The 17059-nt window shown below is 35.6% G+C and overlaps 1 protein-coding gene and 1 long non-coding RNA gene across 2 annotated transcripts; one reads left to right on the top strand and one right to left on the bottom strand.

The window, feature by feature from the left end:
• The first annotated feature begins 2210 nt into the window (after positions 1-2210).
• LOC140009234 (uncharacterized) lies at positions 2211-5394 on the top strand. The gene is made up of 2 exons (XR_011816589.1): positions 2211-2413; positions 5163-5394. It is a non-coding gene; the product is annotated as an uncharacterized lncRNA (long non-coding RNA).
• Positions 5395-13652: 8258 nt separating this feature from the next.
• On the bottom strand, positions 13653-16020 carry LOC113693252 (uncharacterized). The gene is made up of 2 exons (XM_027211815.2): positions 15499-16020; positions 13653-15302 (listed from the first exon to the last, which is right to left on the bottom strand). Exons 1-2 carry the CDS (start codon positions 16018-16020, stop codon positions 13653-13655), a joined length of 2172 nt encoding a protein of 723 aa, XP_027067616.1.
• Between the last annotated feature and the right edge of the window lie 1039 nt (positions 16021-17059).

Below are 17059 nucleotides of genomic sequence, written 5' to 3' on the forward strand. Positions count from 1 at the left end.
CCGTTGAAAAATAGCACAGCGAACTTCCAATGGCAGGCAAAAGGCAAAGTGATCTTACCCAACAAGCAATCAGCAATAGCAATTTAGTCTAACCGAGATAACTTCAATCCATCTAATCAGCAACATAAATCCTTCAAAAGTTAATCGAAGTTGAGGCAAATGGTAAAACAGCGAGTTTTGTTTTCTTCTTGCAGGATGACAGCTTGCGCGATGAGAAAGAGAGAGATGGACGGTGTGCGGTGGTAGTGGACGAGCGGAGAGAGAGAGACGGCGGCGCGATATGTGGGCTGCAGTTTGGGGAGAAGAAAGAAAAGGAAAAGAAGAAAGAAACAAAGAAAGGAAAGAAAAGAAAGAAAGAAAGAAGAAAAAGAAGAAAAAGAAAAGAAAAAGAAAGAAAGAAAAAGGAAAAAGAAAAGCAGAAATAGGAAAGAGTTTCGGTGAAATTTTTTCTTGTTACCCTTCCCTAGGACACAACGTGGGCACGTCATGATGGTATGAACCCTTCTGACAATGACTCGTTGAATATGCGAGTTGGCGTGGGCATGTTATAATGGTCCAAACGCTTCTGACGAAGAACTTGAGAATTTGCGCATTACCACGCGCCCTCAAGACGTGAGTGTGTCATGTTAGTGGAAGCGCTTCTGATGGTGGAGTAAACTATTTGTGCATTATCACGTGCCCTCAAGGCGCAGGCACGTCATGTCAAGAGGAAGTTTTCTGACCATTGAAACATCAAAAATGAAAATGAAATACACCAAATATGAAAAATCTAAGATAAATATAAACTAATAAAAATAAACAAAAAATTGAATTGGGTTGCCTTCCAATAAGTGCATTTTTTTAATGTCTTTGGCTAGATATTACTCTGTTTGTTCAGGGAGGATAAAATCTTGTGACTCGTTTCAGCTCTTCATCCTCTATATAATCCTGATAGCTCTCGTAAATAAAGTAATCCTTAAGCACATGAGCTATGGTCTTCCATGGACTAGTAGATGGCGCCAAACAAGTCAACAATAATCTTAATTTTTCAACCACTCCTCCATCACACGCACTTATTGGTTCAAGATATTTTGCCATCGCCACTCTTAACTTATTATTGTTATGAAACTCAAAATTTTCTGGTATAATAATGTCAATATCGCTAATAGAAATTAAAGAATAATAGTCAGGAGAATGTTGATTAAGGAATAGAGGAGGTGTCACCACATTTGGAGATTGTTCGCTGGATTCATTCACTTGAACGATTTGGTGTTGGAGTCTCATTTCTTGCACTTGAATTCTGTGAGGACCCGAATTTTTACTTATTTTAATCTTATTTTAATGGCTTAATTAATTATTTATCCACCCGTTTTCTCCAAATAATTTATTTCAACCATTTTAAGTCCATTCATATGGAACAATGTCTTCCTTATGTTTTTAAAACATTCCGTTAGTAAATTTAATTTTCGAAGGTTCGTTTAAGTGAGAAATAATGAGTACATGTGTTTCGAGGTGATATTCTATTTGAGAGTGTAATTATCTTGGGAAAATTAAGAATGATCAATAGTAGATTAAGAAAAGTTAATTGAGGAATTAAAGGTGAATGAAATTCTCCTTATTTTCAATTCCTATTGCTAGCTTATTTAAAATATTTAATTGCCGTTTGCTCCGAATATTTTATTTCAATCTTTTTAGACCTAATTACATGGATCTGTGACTTACATGTATTTTTAAAATGATTCGTTTCAAAATTTAATTTTTGAAAGCTCGTTAAGTAAGAATAGTGAATATGCGTTTGGAGATAATGACCGATTTGAGAGTACAATAAGCTTGAAAAATTGGAGACTTATACATTAGCCTTGAAATAGGTATTTTTATGTTTAAGTGCTCAAGTGATAGTTAGTTATACTATCGTTATAAGAATTTCTTGAAAAATTCACTTTATCGCGCTTAAATCGGAAGTACGCGTTTTTACGCGCGCGATCAATTAAGGGACTTAAGGCCTTTATTTTTTTGACCATTAAGAGTGAATAATAATAGTATGAATATAAGTGCATTAGAGGTTTAGTGCACAAGTGAAACAAACCCGAGAGGAATCGAGCACAAAACGCACGCGTACGCGCACTATTCCTAGTTGACTTTTGAAATAACTTTTGGTCAAATTCTAAAGCTTCTCACGGAAGCTTACTATCAGCATTAGCTCTTCTTTTCCTGCTCCAAAACAGCCGGCCATCAAGAACAAAAAGGAACCAAGAAACACTTCCATTTTCTTCATCAAATCTTGCTTCATTTCTTACACAAATCAACTCAAATTCACACCACACTTAGCTAATCACTTGGAGACCACATTAAGCTACAAAAGGGGGCTGCTTTTCACGGTTTTTCTTGGCCAAGAGGGGACCGAAAATTCTGCCTTTGTTCATCACACAAGTAGGTAACAATCCGACCATCAAATTTTGGTTTATGGAAGTAGAATTACGCGTATAAACTCTTGCATGCATGTGGGTAGTCTTGTTTATGATGGATTTTTGTTTGGTGGGCTCTATGAACTCCCACCTTTGATGGAAGGACTGATTTGGTGATTGATGATGAAAATAATGTTGGTTTAGTGCTTATTATACTAGAAATGAGTGATGCTATGAGTAAAAACTCAAATGAGGTGCAATGGGAAAAAGTGACCATTTTGCCCCTGGTTTGTTCGACCACTTTTGTGCAAAATTTTGAGGTTCTAATGGCTTGTTTATGTTGTTTACATGTTATATTGATTGTGTAAAAAGTTTCATGGAAAAATAATATGATTTGGTTGGTTAAATGAAGTGATTTCCAAAGTTTAGAAAACTGGAAAATGATTCCCGTCACTACCCAGACAGTCATCTTGTTTCGGCTATAATTCATCGCTCCGATGTCAGAATTGAGTGCCGTTTGCGGCACTGGAAACTAGACATTCCCAGATTTCATTTGGTATAAAATGCACATTCTGGTTCCTCTCGAGTGAGCCAAACCATTTGTTTAAAAATTGCTGTCCTGTTTCGTTTGTCACTGGGAGGCAGATTATGAACTACGATTTGATGCTCACGTATGAGCTGGTTATGGACAGATTTTGAAAATGGTTTCTTCTGAGAAAATATAACCTTATGAGTCTATTTTCTAATGCCATAAACCATGCTCAATTCCGAGTTGAATTGAGTGATTTATGATTGAAATTCAAAACTGACTTTGTGAACGAAAACAGTGTTTTGGACTGATTTGAAACTAACTATGGTTTGGGACTTGTTATCTGAAGCTTCTTAGTGTAAATCATCTATCAAATGTACCTTGAACACATTTTGGACATTTCCTACTGGAATGAACCATGTTTGAGATTTCCCTTGACCAAATGTTTGGAAATGGCAAAACGGAAGTCCAAGGCAGATTTGTCTTGGAACTCCTTGGAACTTTAGTGGTTTTGTTAACCATCTTTCCGTGCATATTTTTCTACGAAATTTTACAGAAAAATAGTCCCTATATGGTAGTATTATACTACTAAATTTGGTACCATTTCGAGTCCGTTTTGCTGCTCAACTAAACTACCAAAGTTCATGATTTGAGTTTGGAAAACCCTTGATTAACAAGGAAATCTTAGTAACTTTGAGCTACCATATCTTGGTGCTCAAAACTCCAAATCTCATTCTGTTTGTTTTGTTTTAAACTTAGATTGTAACTCTAATAAAGTTCCAAATTTCAGAGGTTATTTCGGATCAAGTGAATTTTACCGAATTTTCAAAATTGGCCAAAAACCAACCTAAACCTGTCTTCAATGCCCCAGAACAGCAACTTTGAGCTAATTTTTGGATACCTTGCATTTGGAATCAGGGAAAATTTTCTTCTAAGAACTTTTAGTACTTTCTAAGAGGTTTCCAACGGTACCAAGTTTTCCAATTTTGGACTTGTAAAGAGTGAGTTACGATTTTTCAAAGATCTCATATCAAAACTGAAATTTCCAAATCATAAGGAAATGGAGTTTTCGAATTCTTCTTATTCCTTCGATATTACTTGAACGTTGTATACTTGATTTCGAAGATGAAAACTAGATTTCTCTTGTGCTTTAAAAACCCCACTTTTGAGCCTTGATTCGCGAGTAATTTAGGCTCGCTTTCGTGAAATTTTCTTAGATTGTACAAGTGTACAATCATTCGTGATAATTGGGATTTATACATGATAGTTCACTATTAATTGCTCAGACTTGCACGAGAACCTTCAAGAGGATCCCACGGTGAACGCCTGACCTTCAAGTGATATTTCTTCCTTGTTTACTTGGTGAGTGTCAAGTATGTGTTAAATGCTTATGTGATTGAGATATTAGTTGTACAAGTGTTATACATGATGCGTAAACTTGCCAAGTCGAGTGTGTACTTTATCACACTCGTTCTCATTTGAAATAAAAGACTCATACTTGACCTGACTTGACTTGCTTGACCTGACGTGACTTGACTTGAAAAATATGCTACGGCTGCATAAGTCGATTGGAGCGATGTCTCATCGACCTCTGAACGATAGCAAGTATCACACCGATTTGGTGGGAGGTACCTCTCGAATCGTCTCAAACCTATTAATTGAACGATTGTAAGTACCACACCAATTCATGTGAGAGGTACCTCTCGAATCGTCTCAGTACCCTAGACCTCTGAACGATAGCAAGTACCACACTGATTCGGGTGGGAGGTACCTCTCAAATCGTCTCAGAACCCTAAAACATTCTAAGTCGATTGGAGCGATGTCTCATCGACCTCTGGACGATAGTAAGCACCACACCGATCCGGGTGGGAGGTACCTCTCGAATCGTCTCAGAACTATAAACTGAACGATAGTAAGTACCACACCGATTTGGGTGGGAGGTACCTCTCGAGTCGTCTCAGAAACATAAATGAAATATGTAAAGTGCTATGAATTTAATTATTTACCCGGGTGACGGGGTGTCGTCACGAGAATGTATTGAATTGAACTTGGAGCAAAGTAAACAAAGATTTAGCTCCTGAGAGCTCCTACACCCTACTCAAGAGGGTTTATTATAAATTTGTGAATTTCTTGAATGTTATAGTTTTCACTATTGTTCAAGTGCTATTGCTATTGAATTACTTGTCTTGCATGTTTTCTTGGTCTCACGAACATCCGCTCACCCCGTTAGATTTGTTTTTTCTTAACAGGAGCTGAAATGGGAGGAATTTTGGAGAAGCTTAATTGATACTTCACTTGATTAGAATTGTGAATGTATTTGTTTAGAATTTGATTTTGGAAGATATATATTTTGGGAATGTAAAGTAATTGGTTAGATTATGATGTAAGACTTGAACGGTTATGGAGGTATTGACCTTCCTTTATCTCTTCGATTTTTAGTATCGATTGGTTATTATTGAGTGTAAATTGAATTAGTATCGAGTTCTGGCGAGAGTTGGGCAGGCGTTCCGCCGATACCCTTGGGTTCGCCCTTGGGAGAAGTGGAGCGTCACAAATTCCCTTTTCATTTGCATCTTTAGATCTTTTTTCTTGAGACTTTTACAAGTCCATGTCACTTGTCAGGATAATTGTATTCTCATCTTCGTTAAAGTCAATGATGGTCTGTGAGGGCAATTCTTCACACATTTGAGAAGCCAATTGCATCACTCTAGATGCCATCAAACACAGTTGATTCCTTATGTTACGAATGTTCATTTCTGTTTCCTGTTGAAATCGATATGTGTTAACGACTAGTGATTTTATCATTTTTTCAAGAGATATACCTGACGTGGGTGATGGCTGTTGTTGAAAATCTATTGGCTCTGTTGCATAATCAAAGTTGAAGTTGTCCCACCATTCTTGATCACACTCGTTTGAATAAGGGTCATATCACGTTTGAGATTAGGGTGAAAAATCTCCAAAAGTATTGATTGGAGCACTCAGATCATTTTGAAATATGGGGCATATGTTCGTTGAATGATTTCAGACATAATAAGTTCTAAAAGTTGCAACAGCCAATTGACCATTAGAAAAACACGAGCCTCATTACCCCTTCTAGAAATAAAATTCAGTTTATCACCAAAATACGGAATATTAGCAGCCATTAACTAGTAAAAAAGAAGAAAAAAATAAAAACAAAAACAAGATGAATTCAAAAAGAAACAAACTAATCAGGCACCAGGCCCCGAGAACGATGCCAAAAATTGACAGTTAGGGGTGTCAATGAATCGAATCGAGCTCGAATACTAGTTTGATCAAGTTCGAGTTTGACAAAGTGTTTAAGGCTCGAGATCGACAAATATTAGTTTTACATGCTCGAATTCGATTTGTAAGAAAATCGTGAGCTTCGAGCTCATGTTCAAAATTGCTCGAATTGCGTTCGAACTCGAGTTCAAGCTCGAGCCATTAAATATTGTGCTCGTTTAAAAAGCCTATTGAACCAAACAGTCTACTATTCTTAGTAAGCAGAATTTGCTCTTTCATTCAGTCTTTTATCTGCCATTTGCATTTGAAAATTCAAGAATTCCCACAGAAATCTACAAAATAAAAAATTTCAAAATCCAAATTCATCCATATGATTGAGAGTATGAGACAAGCCAGTTTTAAGTAACAATTTAAAGTCCAAAGCATCAAACTGTAAAAAATTTTGCAATCGTTATGCCAACCAATATCCAAATTCATCCATCCATATTTTAACATCAAAATTAGCATCCAAATTCAGAGATAGGTCAAACAACCAACATCCACCAAGTCACACAAATAGAAAAAACAAAGACAAAGTGTCAACATTCAAGTGAATGTCTTCAACATGCAATGTCAATTGTCAAGAAATAACCATACTTAAAAAAATAAAACAAATTTTGCAATTAAAGCAGTAAAACAGCAGCTTGTTGTCCATTCCACAATAAACTTTTCCAACTTTTGTTTATGGATTACTAAGTGGCGACTTTTATTTTTTATTAAAAATCATTTTTAAACTATATTTTGGGCCAAAAATCGTCGTACTTTTAAACCCCATTTAGGCCCATTTTATTTATTTACTTTCTAAAATCCAAAACTCATTTTTATTCAAAATAAATCAAAAATCCATTTTCTATAAACAATTTATTTTTCATTTAAAAATGAGGCGCGACATGTGCAAATCGAGAAGCATTTTCCTCCTATACTCCAATAGGGGATGATGAAGAGGTGATCTACTTTGGAGACTCACGAACTGCTAAAGTTCTGGGTAAGGGCAAAATCTCCTGAAACTTACATCTGGAAAAACTTTGGCCCTCAATGATGTGCTGCATGTGCCAAATATTCAGGCAAATTTGGTTTCTATAGTATTGTTAGGAAAAGTTGGGGTGAAGTGTCATTTGAATCTGACAAGATTGTAATGACAAAAAATAATGTATTTGTGGGTAAGGGCTACTGTAATTAGGGATTCTTTGTACTCAACATTTTAAATGTGATCAATGGAAATACATCTTCTTCTGTTTATATTGTTGATTCAATTTCTTATGGTATACTAGATTAGGACATGCTAATGTTAAGTACATAAAGATAATGCAATCACTTGGATTACTTTCTAGTGTTAATAATAATGACATGGACAAATGTGAATTATGTGAATAAACTAAAATAACTAAGAAAAGTTGTATAACTGTTCAAAGAGAAATTGAATTATTAAATTTAATTTACACAGATTTAGGTGATTTAAAACAAACTATGATTAGAGACGAAAAAAGATATTATGTTACTTTTATAAATGATTATTCTAGATATAATAGTTTATTTACTTAGAAATAAAAATGATACTCATAATGCTTTTTTATCTTATAAGTCTGAGGTAGAAAATCAACTTAATAAGAAGATAAAAAGAACTAGATCAGATAGAGGAGGTGAATATTCAGTTTTAGATAAGTTTTGTGAACATGAAGGTATAATACATGAACTAACACCTTCTTACTCACCAGAATCTAATGGAGTAGCAGAAAGAAAAAATAGAACACTAAAAGAAATGATGAACTCTATGTTAATTAGTTCTCATACTCCAGATAACTTATTGGGAAAAGCTATATTATCTGCATGTCATCTGCAAAATAGAATTTCACATAAAAAATTGGCAAAACACCTTATGAGTTATGAAAAAATTATAAACCAAATTTAAAATATTTAAAAGTATGGGGGTGTCTTATTAAAGTGTTATTACCTGAACCTAAGAAAAGAAAATTAAGTTCTAAAACTTCTGATTGTATGTTTATTGGATATGCTGAACATAGTGCTGCATATAGGTTTCTTGTTTTAAGAAGCGATTTACTTGATTGTAATACAATTATTGAGACAAAGAATGCTGAGTTTTTTGAACATATTTTTCCATTGTCCAATAGAATTTCTCATGTACCTGTTGAAAGAAATAAAGAAATAACCTCTACTGAGGAATTGAGAAGAAGTAAAAGACCGAGAAAAGAATTTTCCTATAGAAATGATTTTCAAACATTTCTTATTGACAATGATCCTTTAACTTATTCTGATGCAATTTCTTCTTCTGATTGCAAGTTTTGGAAAGAAGCAATTAAATCTGAAATTGATTCTATTTTGAAAAATAAAAAGTGGACTTTGGTAGATTTACCCCCTAGTGCAAAATCTATTGGTTGCAAATGAATTTTTAAAAGAAAATATAATTCTGATGGTTCTATAGAAAAATACAAAACTCGTTTAGTAGGAAAAGGATTTTCTCAGAAACAAAATATTGACTATTTTGACACATTTGCACCAGTAATAAGAATTTCTTCTATTCGTGTATCATTTGTCTTAGTTTCTATCCATAAACTTGTTGTTTATCAAATAGATGTCAAAACAGTTTTTTTAAATGGTGATTTAGAAGAAGAAATTTTGTATGTTTCAATCTGAAGGATGTGTTGTATCTGGACAAGAAAATAAAGTATGTAAATTAATTAAATCTCTTTATGGCCTAAAACAAGCTCCTAAGTAGTGGCATGAGAAATTTGATCAAGTATTGATAAAAGACGGATTTTCGTTTGTAGAAATGGATAAATGTGTATATACTAAATTTGTGAATAATCAATATGTGATAATTAACCTATATGTGGATGACATGTTTATATTTGGTACAAGTATAGATATTGTTAATAGTACTAAATATTTTTTTTCTTCTAATTTTGATATGAAAGATTTGGGTGAAACTAAAATGATATTGGGTGTTAAAATCATAAGGAAAATGATGGTATAATTTTGTCATAAGAACATTATATAGAAAGACTTCTTAGCAAGTTTGAAAATTATGATGTGACACCTATAAGTACTCCTTATGATGCTAACATTCAATTAAAGAAAAATAATGATGACCTAATTGCTCAGTCTAAATATGCTCAGATTATTGGGAGTCTGATGCATATGATGAATTTCACAAGATCTGACATAGCTTATGCTATGTGTAGACTGAGTAGATATACTCACAATTCTAAAAGTGAGCATTGGTTTGCATTAATCAGACTAATGAAATATTTGAGAGGTACCATAAATTATGGTATCTTATATTGTGGATTTTTCACTGTATTAGAAGGGTACAGTGATGCTAATTGGATTTCGGATTCAAATGAGACAAAATCCACTAGTGGTTATGTAGTTACCCTTGGTAGTGGTGCAGTAGTACGGAAGTCAGCTAGGCAGACAATCATTATTAGGTTAACTATGGAATCAAAGTTTGTAGTTCTAGAGTTTACTGGTTCTGAGGCTGATTGGTTAAGAAACTTCTTAGCCAATATTCCTCCGACTAAGGATCTGTTGCCTCCTATATTCATACATTGTGATTGTCAAGCGGCAATTGCTATTGCAAAAAATAAATCATATAATTGTAAAAGTCGACATATGAAACTAAGACATGATGTCGTAAAGCAGCTGCTTAGAGATGGAATTATTTCCATTGATTTTTTGAAGTCAGAGTTGAACTTGGCCGATCCTCTGACTAAACCTGTAGGAAGAAAATTAATTCTTCAAACTACAAGGGAAATGGGATTGAGGCCAACAAATTGTCAATAGAGATAGTAACCTAACCTATGTGATTGGTGATCCCATGAAATAGGTTTATATGGATAATAACAAGTCAATATTGACCGTAAAGTACTTCAAATCTAAGTCTCTCCGGAGATAAGTGCTTTGATTGCTAGTAATTGTGAGGATGAGTTTAAAATTCTTAATAAATTCATATCTCTTTAGGGAGGTGTATTTAAAGTAATATACACTCGATGAATTCACCTATATGAGAGTGGAGTGGGGCCGCTCCTATAAGATTTATTGGCCGAATCTTTATAGCTCTCATGAATAACCAGACAGGCGCATGGCCTAATAGCGTAAAACCGCGTTAACAGCAAATTATGGGTTGCAATGTGATTGATAAAATCTCTATCATACATCAAGAGTTATTGGTTCATAGAAATTTATATTTCACCAATAATTCTGTAGGTCATGTTTTGTCAATTTAAGTTTGGTTCATAGTCCAAAAGACACCACACTAATTACATTTCACCCAAATAAATCCAGCGGATTATTTTCTTATCTTTTGACCAAAATCTTTTGAAATACGAAGGAGATTGTTGTAAATAAATGTATTTCAAAAGATTCTTGGCCCATGTTGTAAACTAGAGGAAGTTATCTTGGATAAAAGTTTGACCCTTTCAAAGTTTTATCTGCACAACTATTTCAAAACTTTAGCATGTGCACTCTGAAGGATAAAACTTTACCTACAATCTAATAGCTTTGACCACAACGGTTCTGTTGGTTCCTAAACATTTGCATCACATGGATAAAATCCATGATTCTCTTAACAGTCAACAAACGTGACTTTTGATCCCTTTGCACGTTACTTTTTCTAGACCTATAAATACTAGGCATTCTTGTTTCTCCAAGTACATCACCAAACTTTCCAAAAGTCATTCTCTCTTTCTCTTGCTCTCTGGTCTTTATTTTACTTCTCCTACTCTCTGTTGGATATAGTGCAACTTGCTGTTCTTGTTCCTTCTTGATTTAAGAAGATGGCTTGTTTAATCCTGGGGAAATATTTCAGTATCCCTAAAATAGTTCTTAGAACAGTACTATTTAGCACAACTCAAGCGTGTTCGTGTTCCTCATTTAGTTACTAGTGTTAGCATTGTTAAGCATTTGTTCCTACAGTTAAGTCATTATGTGGCTTGAAACAAGCACCTAAATAATGGTATAAAAAAATTTGAATATGTATTACTTTCAGGTGAATTTAGGTACAATAATACTAACAAGTGTGTTTATTCTAAACTCACTCAAGAGTATAGTGTGATAATTTGTCTCTATATAGATGACACAATAATTGTTAGTAATACCATGAAATGTGTTGAAAACACTAAGAAGTATCTTTTTTCAAGGTTCAAAATGAAAGACCTTGGCCAGGTGGATACCATCTTAGGTATTAAAGTTAGGAAACAATATAGTGGGGGTTATGTTCTATGTTAATTTCACTATATTGACAAGAAGATATTGAACAAGTTTTAGTATCTTAAAATCAAAGAAGTGAGTACTCCCTTTGATCCTAACTTGAAGTGTTATGAGAATTCTAAAATTCTATTGCTCAACTTGAATATACTAGTGCAATTGGAAGCATGGTGTATGCAATGAATTGCATAAGACTGAATATATCATATGCAGTTTGTAAGCTTGCTAGATATATTAATAATCCAGGTATAGATCATTGGAAGTCTATTGAAAGAATTTTTGGTTATCTTAAAAGAACCAAGAGTCTAGAACTCTTTAATAATAAATTTTCAGCACTACTTGAAGGTTTCTCATTTGCTAGTTGGTTCACTAATGTGAGTAATAAGAATTCCACAACTAGGTAGATATTTAATTTGGATGGTGGTGCAATCTCATGGGCTTTTAAGAAGTAAACCATGATTGCCCTCATTCCACAATGGAAGTTGAATTTATAGATTTGGCTGCTACGTGTAAAGAGGCAGACTGGTTTAGGGACTTGTCACTTGATACCAAGTTGCGGCCACAATCTATGCTTCTGATCTCTTTATATTGTGGTAGTGAAGCCACTATGTCTAAAGTCTTAAATAAGGTGTAAAATGATAAATCTAGACGTATTAGTTTAAGACATAAGTATCTTAGACAAATGTTACAAGATCACATCGTGGAGATTGTATTTATAAGAACATACAATAATTTAGTGGATCTGTTGACTACATCCTTGCCAAGGGATTTAGTGAATGCGACGTCATTGATTATGGGGTTGAAACTCTTTATCTAATTAGTTGTGAGCATAGAATTTTCTATATGAAGTTACTCCACTATTGCATAAAAATGGGAGGTTGAATATATGATAAATTATATTTTCAATGAAAAATAATTGTTCTCTAAGTACTTTGTTATATAAAGTTTGAGAGTGTTTTCACTTATATGATCATGGAAGTGGTACTGCTTCTAGCAAAAGTTTGGTTTACTTTTGTCACTGATCACGAAACTAGGATGGAGCACATGGCTAGTAACAGTGTTAAATTCTTTGTGAATTGATCAATATACTTAATGCTATATGTGTACTATTTCTTGACTAAATTACAGATCTCAGTTTAATGCTATAAGCAACCTAGATTTGATTAGTTTTATTGATATATCAACACTAAAAGAAAAGTTTAAATCAAATGATACTCTTTTTTATGCATGGTATTATATGTGTTAGTTTGTTATTTCGTTTTACAAATTAAGTGGGGATTGTAGGATTAGTTTATCAAAATGAAACGAAATGTGACTTGTGAAAATTCAGAACCAAGGATCAGCAGACGGATCACCAGTCCAAGTGGATCCACTCGCGGATCTCGAATCCTGCCATGGATTCCTCGCTTGGATTCTGTTTAAATAGTTTATAATTTTCTATCTAGAATCTGGCCATGAGTCTAGTCTAGATAAATAGCAATTCGAAGCCAGATTATGGTAACGGTCAGAAGTTTTTAGGCATATTTTCATTTCAAATGGTGGTTATATTTGGTACCAAAGGTTGTTTTTGGAAGACACTTACATTGTTTTTGAATGTTAGAAACAAGTGAAAACACCATTTTCTTATAAAAATAAACAAGTCTCAAAAAATTAAACTAATTTTGTTATTTGATCATTTCTTAGTATAGAACTCCTGTTTTTACTAACAATGGTTCTTTCTTTTTGTTCTATCCTTAGCCTGATAGCAAACCATTGAATGTAGTGGGGCAATAAACATCTTAAGAATAGTGTTTAATCACGTCTCAAGAACTTATTAAATTCCTCCTACTTCTTTAGTAACTTTGTAAGAGAATTTTCTGCACTCTTAAAAGTGCATTTGTACTACTTGCATCAACATCCATCTAATCTGAAACCTTCCTTTTCATGCTGTACGGGGTTTTAAACCGTTTTAGATGCTAAACTCGAACTAGTGTATGAAGGCCTATAAAACGTTGCTAGTATGGGTCTTAATAACAGTAATATTACTACAGCGGCAACTTTACCTTCACTTGGTCACGTTTTCACTCCACCCATTAGCGTTTTTTATTTTTCTTTTTTGTATTGCTAAATTCTCAATAAAACACCTGTTTCTGCAATTTGATTATTTTTTTTTTCGAAACGATATTTGATTATATTACTTCCAAAACATGTACAAGTGCGAGCAAAGGCTCGAGATAACTTTACAATCAGTGTGTTTAACACTGAGGAAACAAAAGTTCCTCATCGATTGTGATGCCTAAGGCATATAGACTAATCCTAGAACTTAGATGATTGTTACCACTATTAACTAGACAAAAGGAGCACATATGAAACAGCCCTTTCAATTGTACAATATCCTCCACCAAAGTAGCTATTCTAATATCACTTGCCTTTTGAGATCGTATGTGATTGAGGAGTTGCTTGTTCAGAACCTGGAATTGTACCTTCCTTTGTTGCAAGGTGGTTGCTTTGCACATAGCCAGCTTAAGTGCTACTGCTTCGTCCACTAGCTGCACCCCTGAACTTCTTTCTCTTAATGCCCATCCTATCTTTGGCTCTTGGTTCCCCTCAGCTAAAGTGATTCCAATGCCTAAGACAGGTTTGTCTGTGTAACTTGTTGCCGCAACTCTCATGATCACTGTTCCTCCTTCCGGCTCTAATTGCTGGTCATCATGGTTGTCAAGTGATGTTTCTCCTGTGCTCATCCTAGTTTCCTTGTTTGTTGCTTCTTCAAATTCTAGCCATTCCTCCTGAGCCTTCTTAATTGTCCTCCACGGCTGATGATATTCCCCCTTGAATTCCCAATCATTTCTGGCCTTCCATATCTGCCACAGAATGTTGACAGTTAGGGCCAGATGTTGTGATCCTGATGCTCTATACCTTGCCTCGGTGATTGCTGTCCACCATCTTTTGAAACATCCATGATATTCTTGCGTGCCTTCCCATTGGATAGGTGCAAACTGCCAAATTTGTTTAGCTTCTCTGCAATTCAGTAGCGTATGCTCTACTGTCTCCCTTCCTTCCCCACACCTTCTGCAAAAGGGATCACCTACTTTGGTTCTTCCATGGATGATCTCTCTCACTGGCAGTGCATTATTCAAGCATTTCCACAGGAATATCTTTAGCTTGTGTTTGATTTTGAGTCTCCACATTACTTTCCACATCTTATTATTTTGTTGCTCCCAGCTCGTGGACACCTCCTCCTGAATATCTTTTTGTGACCTTTCTCTACTGGATATCAATGCCTTGTACCCAGAAGTGACTGAGTACTTACCATCAGCACCATGCATCCAGAAGTAACTGTCCTCTCTTCCTGATAAACTAATTGGAATGCTCAGGATTCGTTCTGCATCCACTTCATTAAAAAGCTGGAATACCAAGATCCTATTCCATCTTTTCTGAATTATCAGTTCGTCCACCTTGTGAGGACTGCTATCCAATTGTCTCTTGGTTGTCACCCTCCCATTGGTTGCGTCTGGAATCCATTTGTCATTCCAAATTTGTGTACTCCTTCCATTGCCTATTCTCCTTCTAACTCCTTGTTCCACTAATTCCCTTGCTTCCATCAGACCCCTCCACATCCAAGATGCATTGTTTGGAACTTTGCACTTGAATATGGAGCTCATGGGGAAATATTTGGCCTTTAGTACTTGACTGACTAGGAGATTTGGTTGTGTAAGTATCCTCCACACCTGTTTGCCTAGCAATGCAGTATTGAAAGCTTCCAGCTCCTTGAATCCCAAGCCGCCCTTTTCCTTGACTTGAGTGAGCTTCTTCCAAGAGCACCAGTGAACCTTATTCTTACCATTTACTTCTCCAGTAGTTAGACATAATGGAGCTGATATCTTTGCACAATCTTTTTGGTACTTTGAAGCACGACATGGTATATGTGGGCATAGCCATGGACACCGACTTGAGCATTATCTCCTTTCCAGCTGCACTAAGAAGTCTGTTCTGCCACTTGAGGAGCCTTTGTTGTATGTTAGTTCGTATGAAGCCAAAAATCTATTCCTTTGTTCTTGTGACCACCATTGGCAGGCCCAGGTACTTGCCTTGACTGACCTGTTGCATGTTCCCCATGATCTGGCAGATCTCTTGCTTCTCTACTGGACTCACATTTTTGTTGAACAGGATGGAGGACTTGTCGAGATTTATCAGTTGACCTGATCCAGTGGCATACACTTGCAGCACCCTCATAAGCTCTGTTGCTTGTTGCTGGTTTGCTTTGCAGAAGATTAGTGAATCATCTGCAAAGAATAAGTGCGTAATGCTTGGTCCCCGTCTGCAAATTCTCATCCCTGAAATCTTCTTGCTCTCTGCAACTCGTCTGAGGAGATTTGAGAACCCTTCTGAACAGAGGAGGAATAGATAGGGGGATAGGGGATCCCCTTGTCTAATGCCTCTTCCTGGAGTGACATATTCTTTAACTTCTCCATTTATAGAGAAAGAGTATGTTACTGTTCTTAAGCATTCCATGATCCAGTTTCTCCATTTATAGTGGAATCCCAGTTTTGCCATCATTGCATCCAAGAAGCTCCATTCAACTCTGTCGTATGCTTTGGACATGTCCAGCTTCACGGCCATGAACCCCTCTTTACCTTGCCTTTTGTTTTTGAGATAGTGCAACTATTCATGAGAAAGCATGATGTTATCCAAAATTTGCCTACCAGGGATGAATGCGGATTGATTTTTGCAAATGCAGCAATGCAAGACACTTTTAAGCCTATTCGCTAAGATCTTAGCAATGATTTTGTACATAGTGTTACAAAGACTTATAGGCCTATAGAGTTTCAGAGATGTGGGATTTAGAACCTTAGGAATGAGGGTGATCACTGTGTGATTGACATTTTTAAGGAGATGGCCACTATGAAAAAAAGATTGGACTGCCTTTACCATATCATTCTTAATAATGTTCCAGAATTTTTGGAAGAAAATTGGCGACATTCCATCAGCCCCAGGGGCCTTATCAGGACTCATGGAGAATAAAGCAGATTTAATCTCCATTTCCTCCACAGGTTTTATGAGGTTTTCATTCATTTCCACGGTGATATTGTTTGGAATACCCTCTAGTACCTCAGTTAAGTCCCCATCTCCACTGCTAGTAAGGAGTTTCCTATAGTATTCAGCAATCTCCGAACTTAGCTCCTCCTCACTTTCAGTCCATGATCCATCTTCTCTTTGCAACTTGTTCATTCGATTTCTCCTCCTCCTTCCTTTCACAGTTGCATGGAAGAATTTTGTGTTTTTATCTCCCTCCCTGAGCCATTGAAGCCTTGATTTCTGTGCCCAATACAATTCTTCTTCCTTGTATGCATCCTTAAGTTTCCCCTTCAGAATGTTCATACTACTATTCCTATTGCTTGTGTCCATTTCCTTTAGCTCACTCATTTGTCTTTTGATCCGATCTATCTTCCCTCTAGAGTTCGCTTGGAAAGTATTTTTCCATTTTAGTAGAGCAATTCTGCAATTCTTGATCTTTTTTACCACTTGAAACATCCTTGATCCTTCCGTGTCCAGCTTCCAAGCAGTCTTGATAACCTCTCCTATGTCCTCTCTTCTTAACCATCTCTTTTCAAAATAGAATCGCTTCTTCCTCCTATCTGACCTTGGTCTTGTGTCGATC

Source organism: Coffea arabica, chromosome 6e (genome assembly GCF_036785885.1).
Source record: "Coffea arabica cultivar ET-39 chromosome 6e, Coffea Arabica ET-39 HiFi, whole genome shotgun sequence".
NCBI lineage: Eukaryota > Viridiplantae > Streptophyta > Magnoliopsida > Gentianales > Rubiaceae > Coffea > Coffea arabica.

Excerpts from the sequence above, each read along its gene's own strand:
- LOC113693252 (XM_027211815.2), bottom strand. The coding sequence starts at position 16,020 with ATGGCCGTGAAGCTGGACATGTCCAAAGCATACGACAGAGTTGAATGG. Across the intron at positions 15,303-15,498 it reads TCATGGGGAACATGCAACAG|TACCAAAAAGATTGTGCAAA; the intron begins GTCAGTCAAGGC and ends CGTGCTTCAAAG.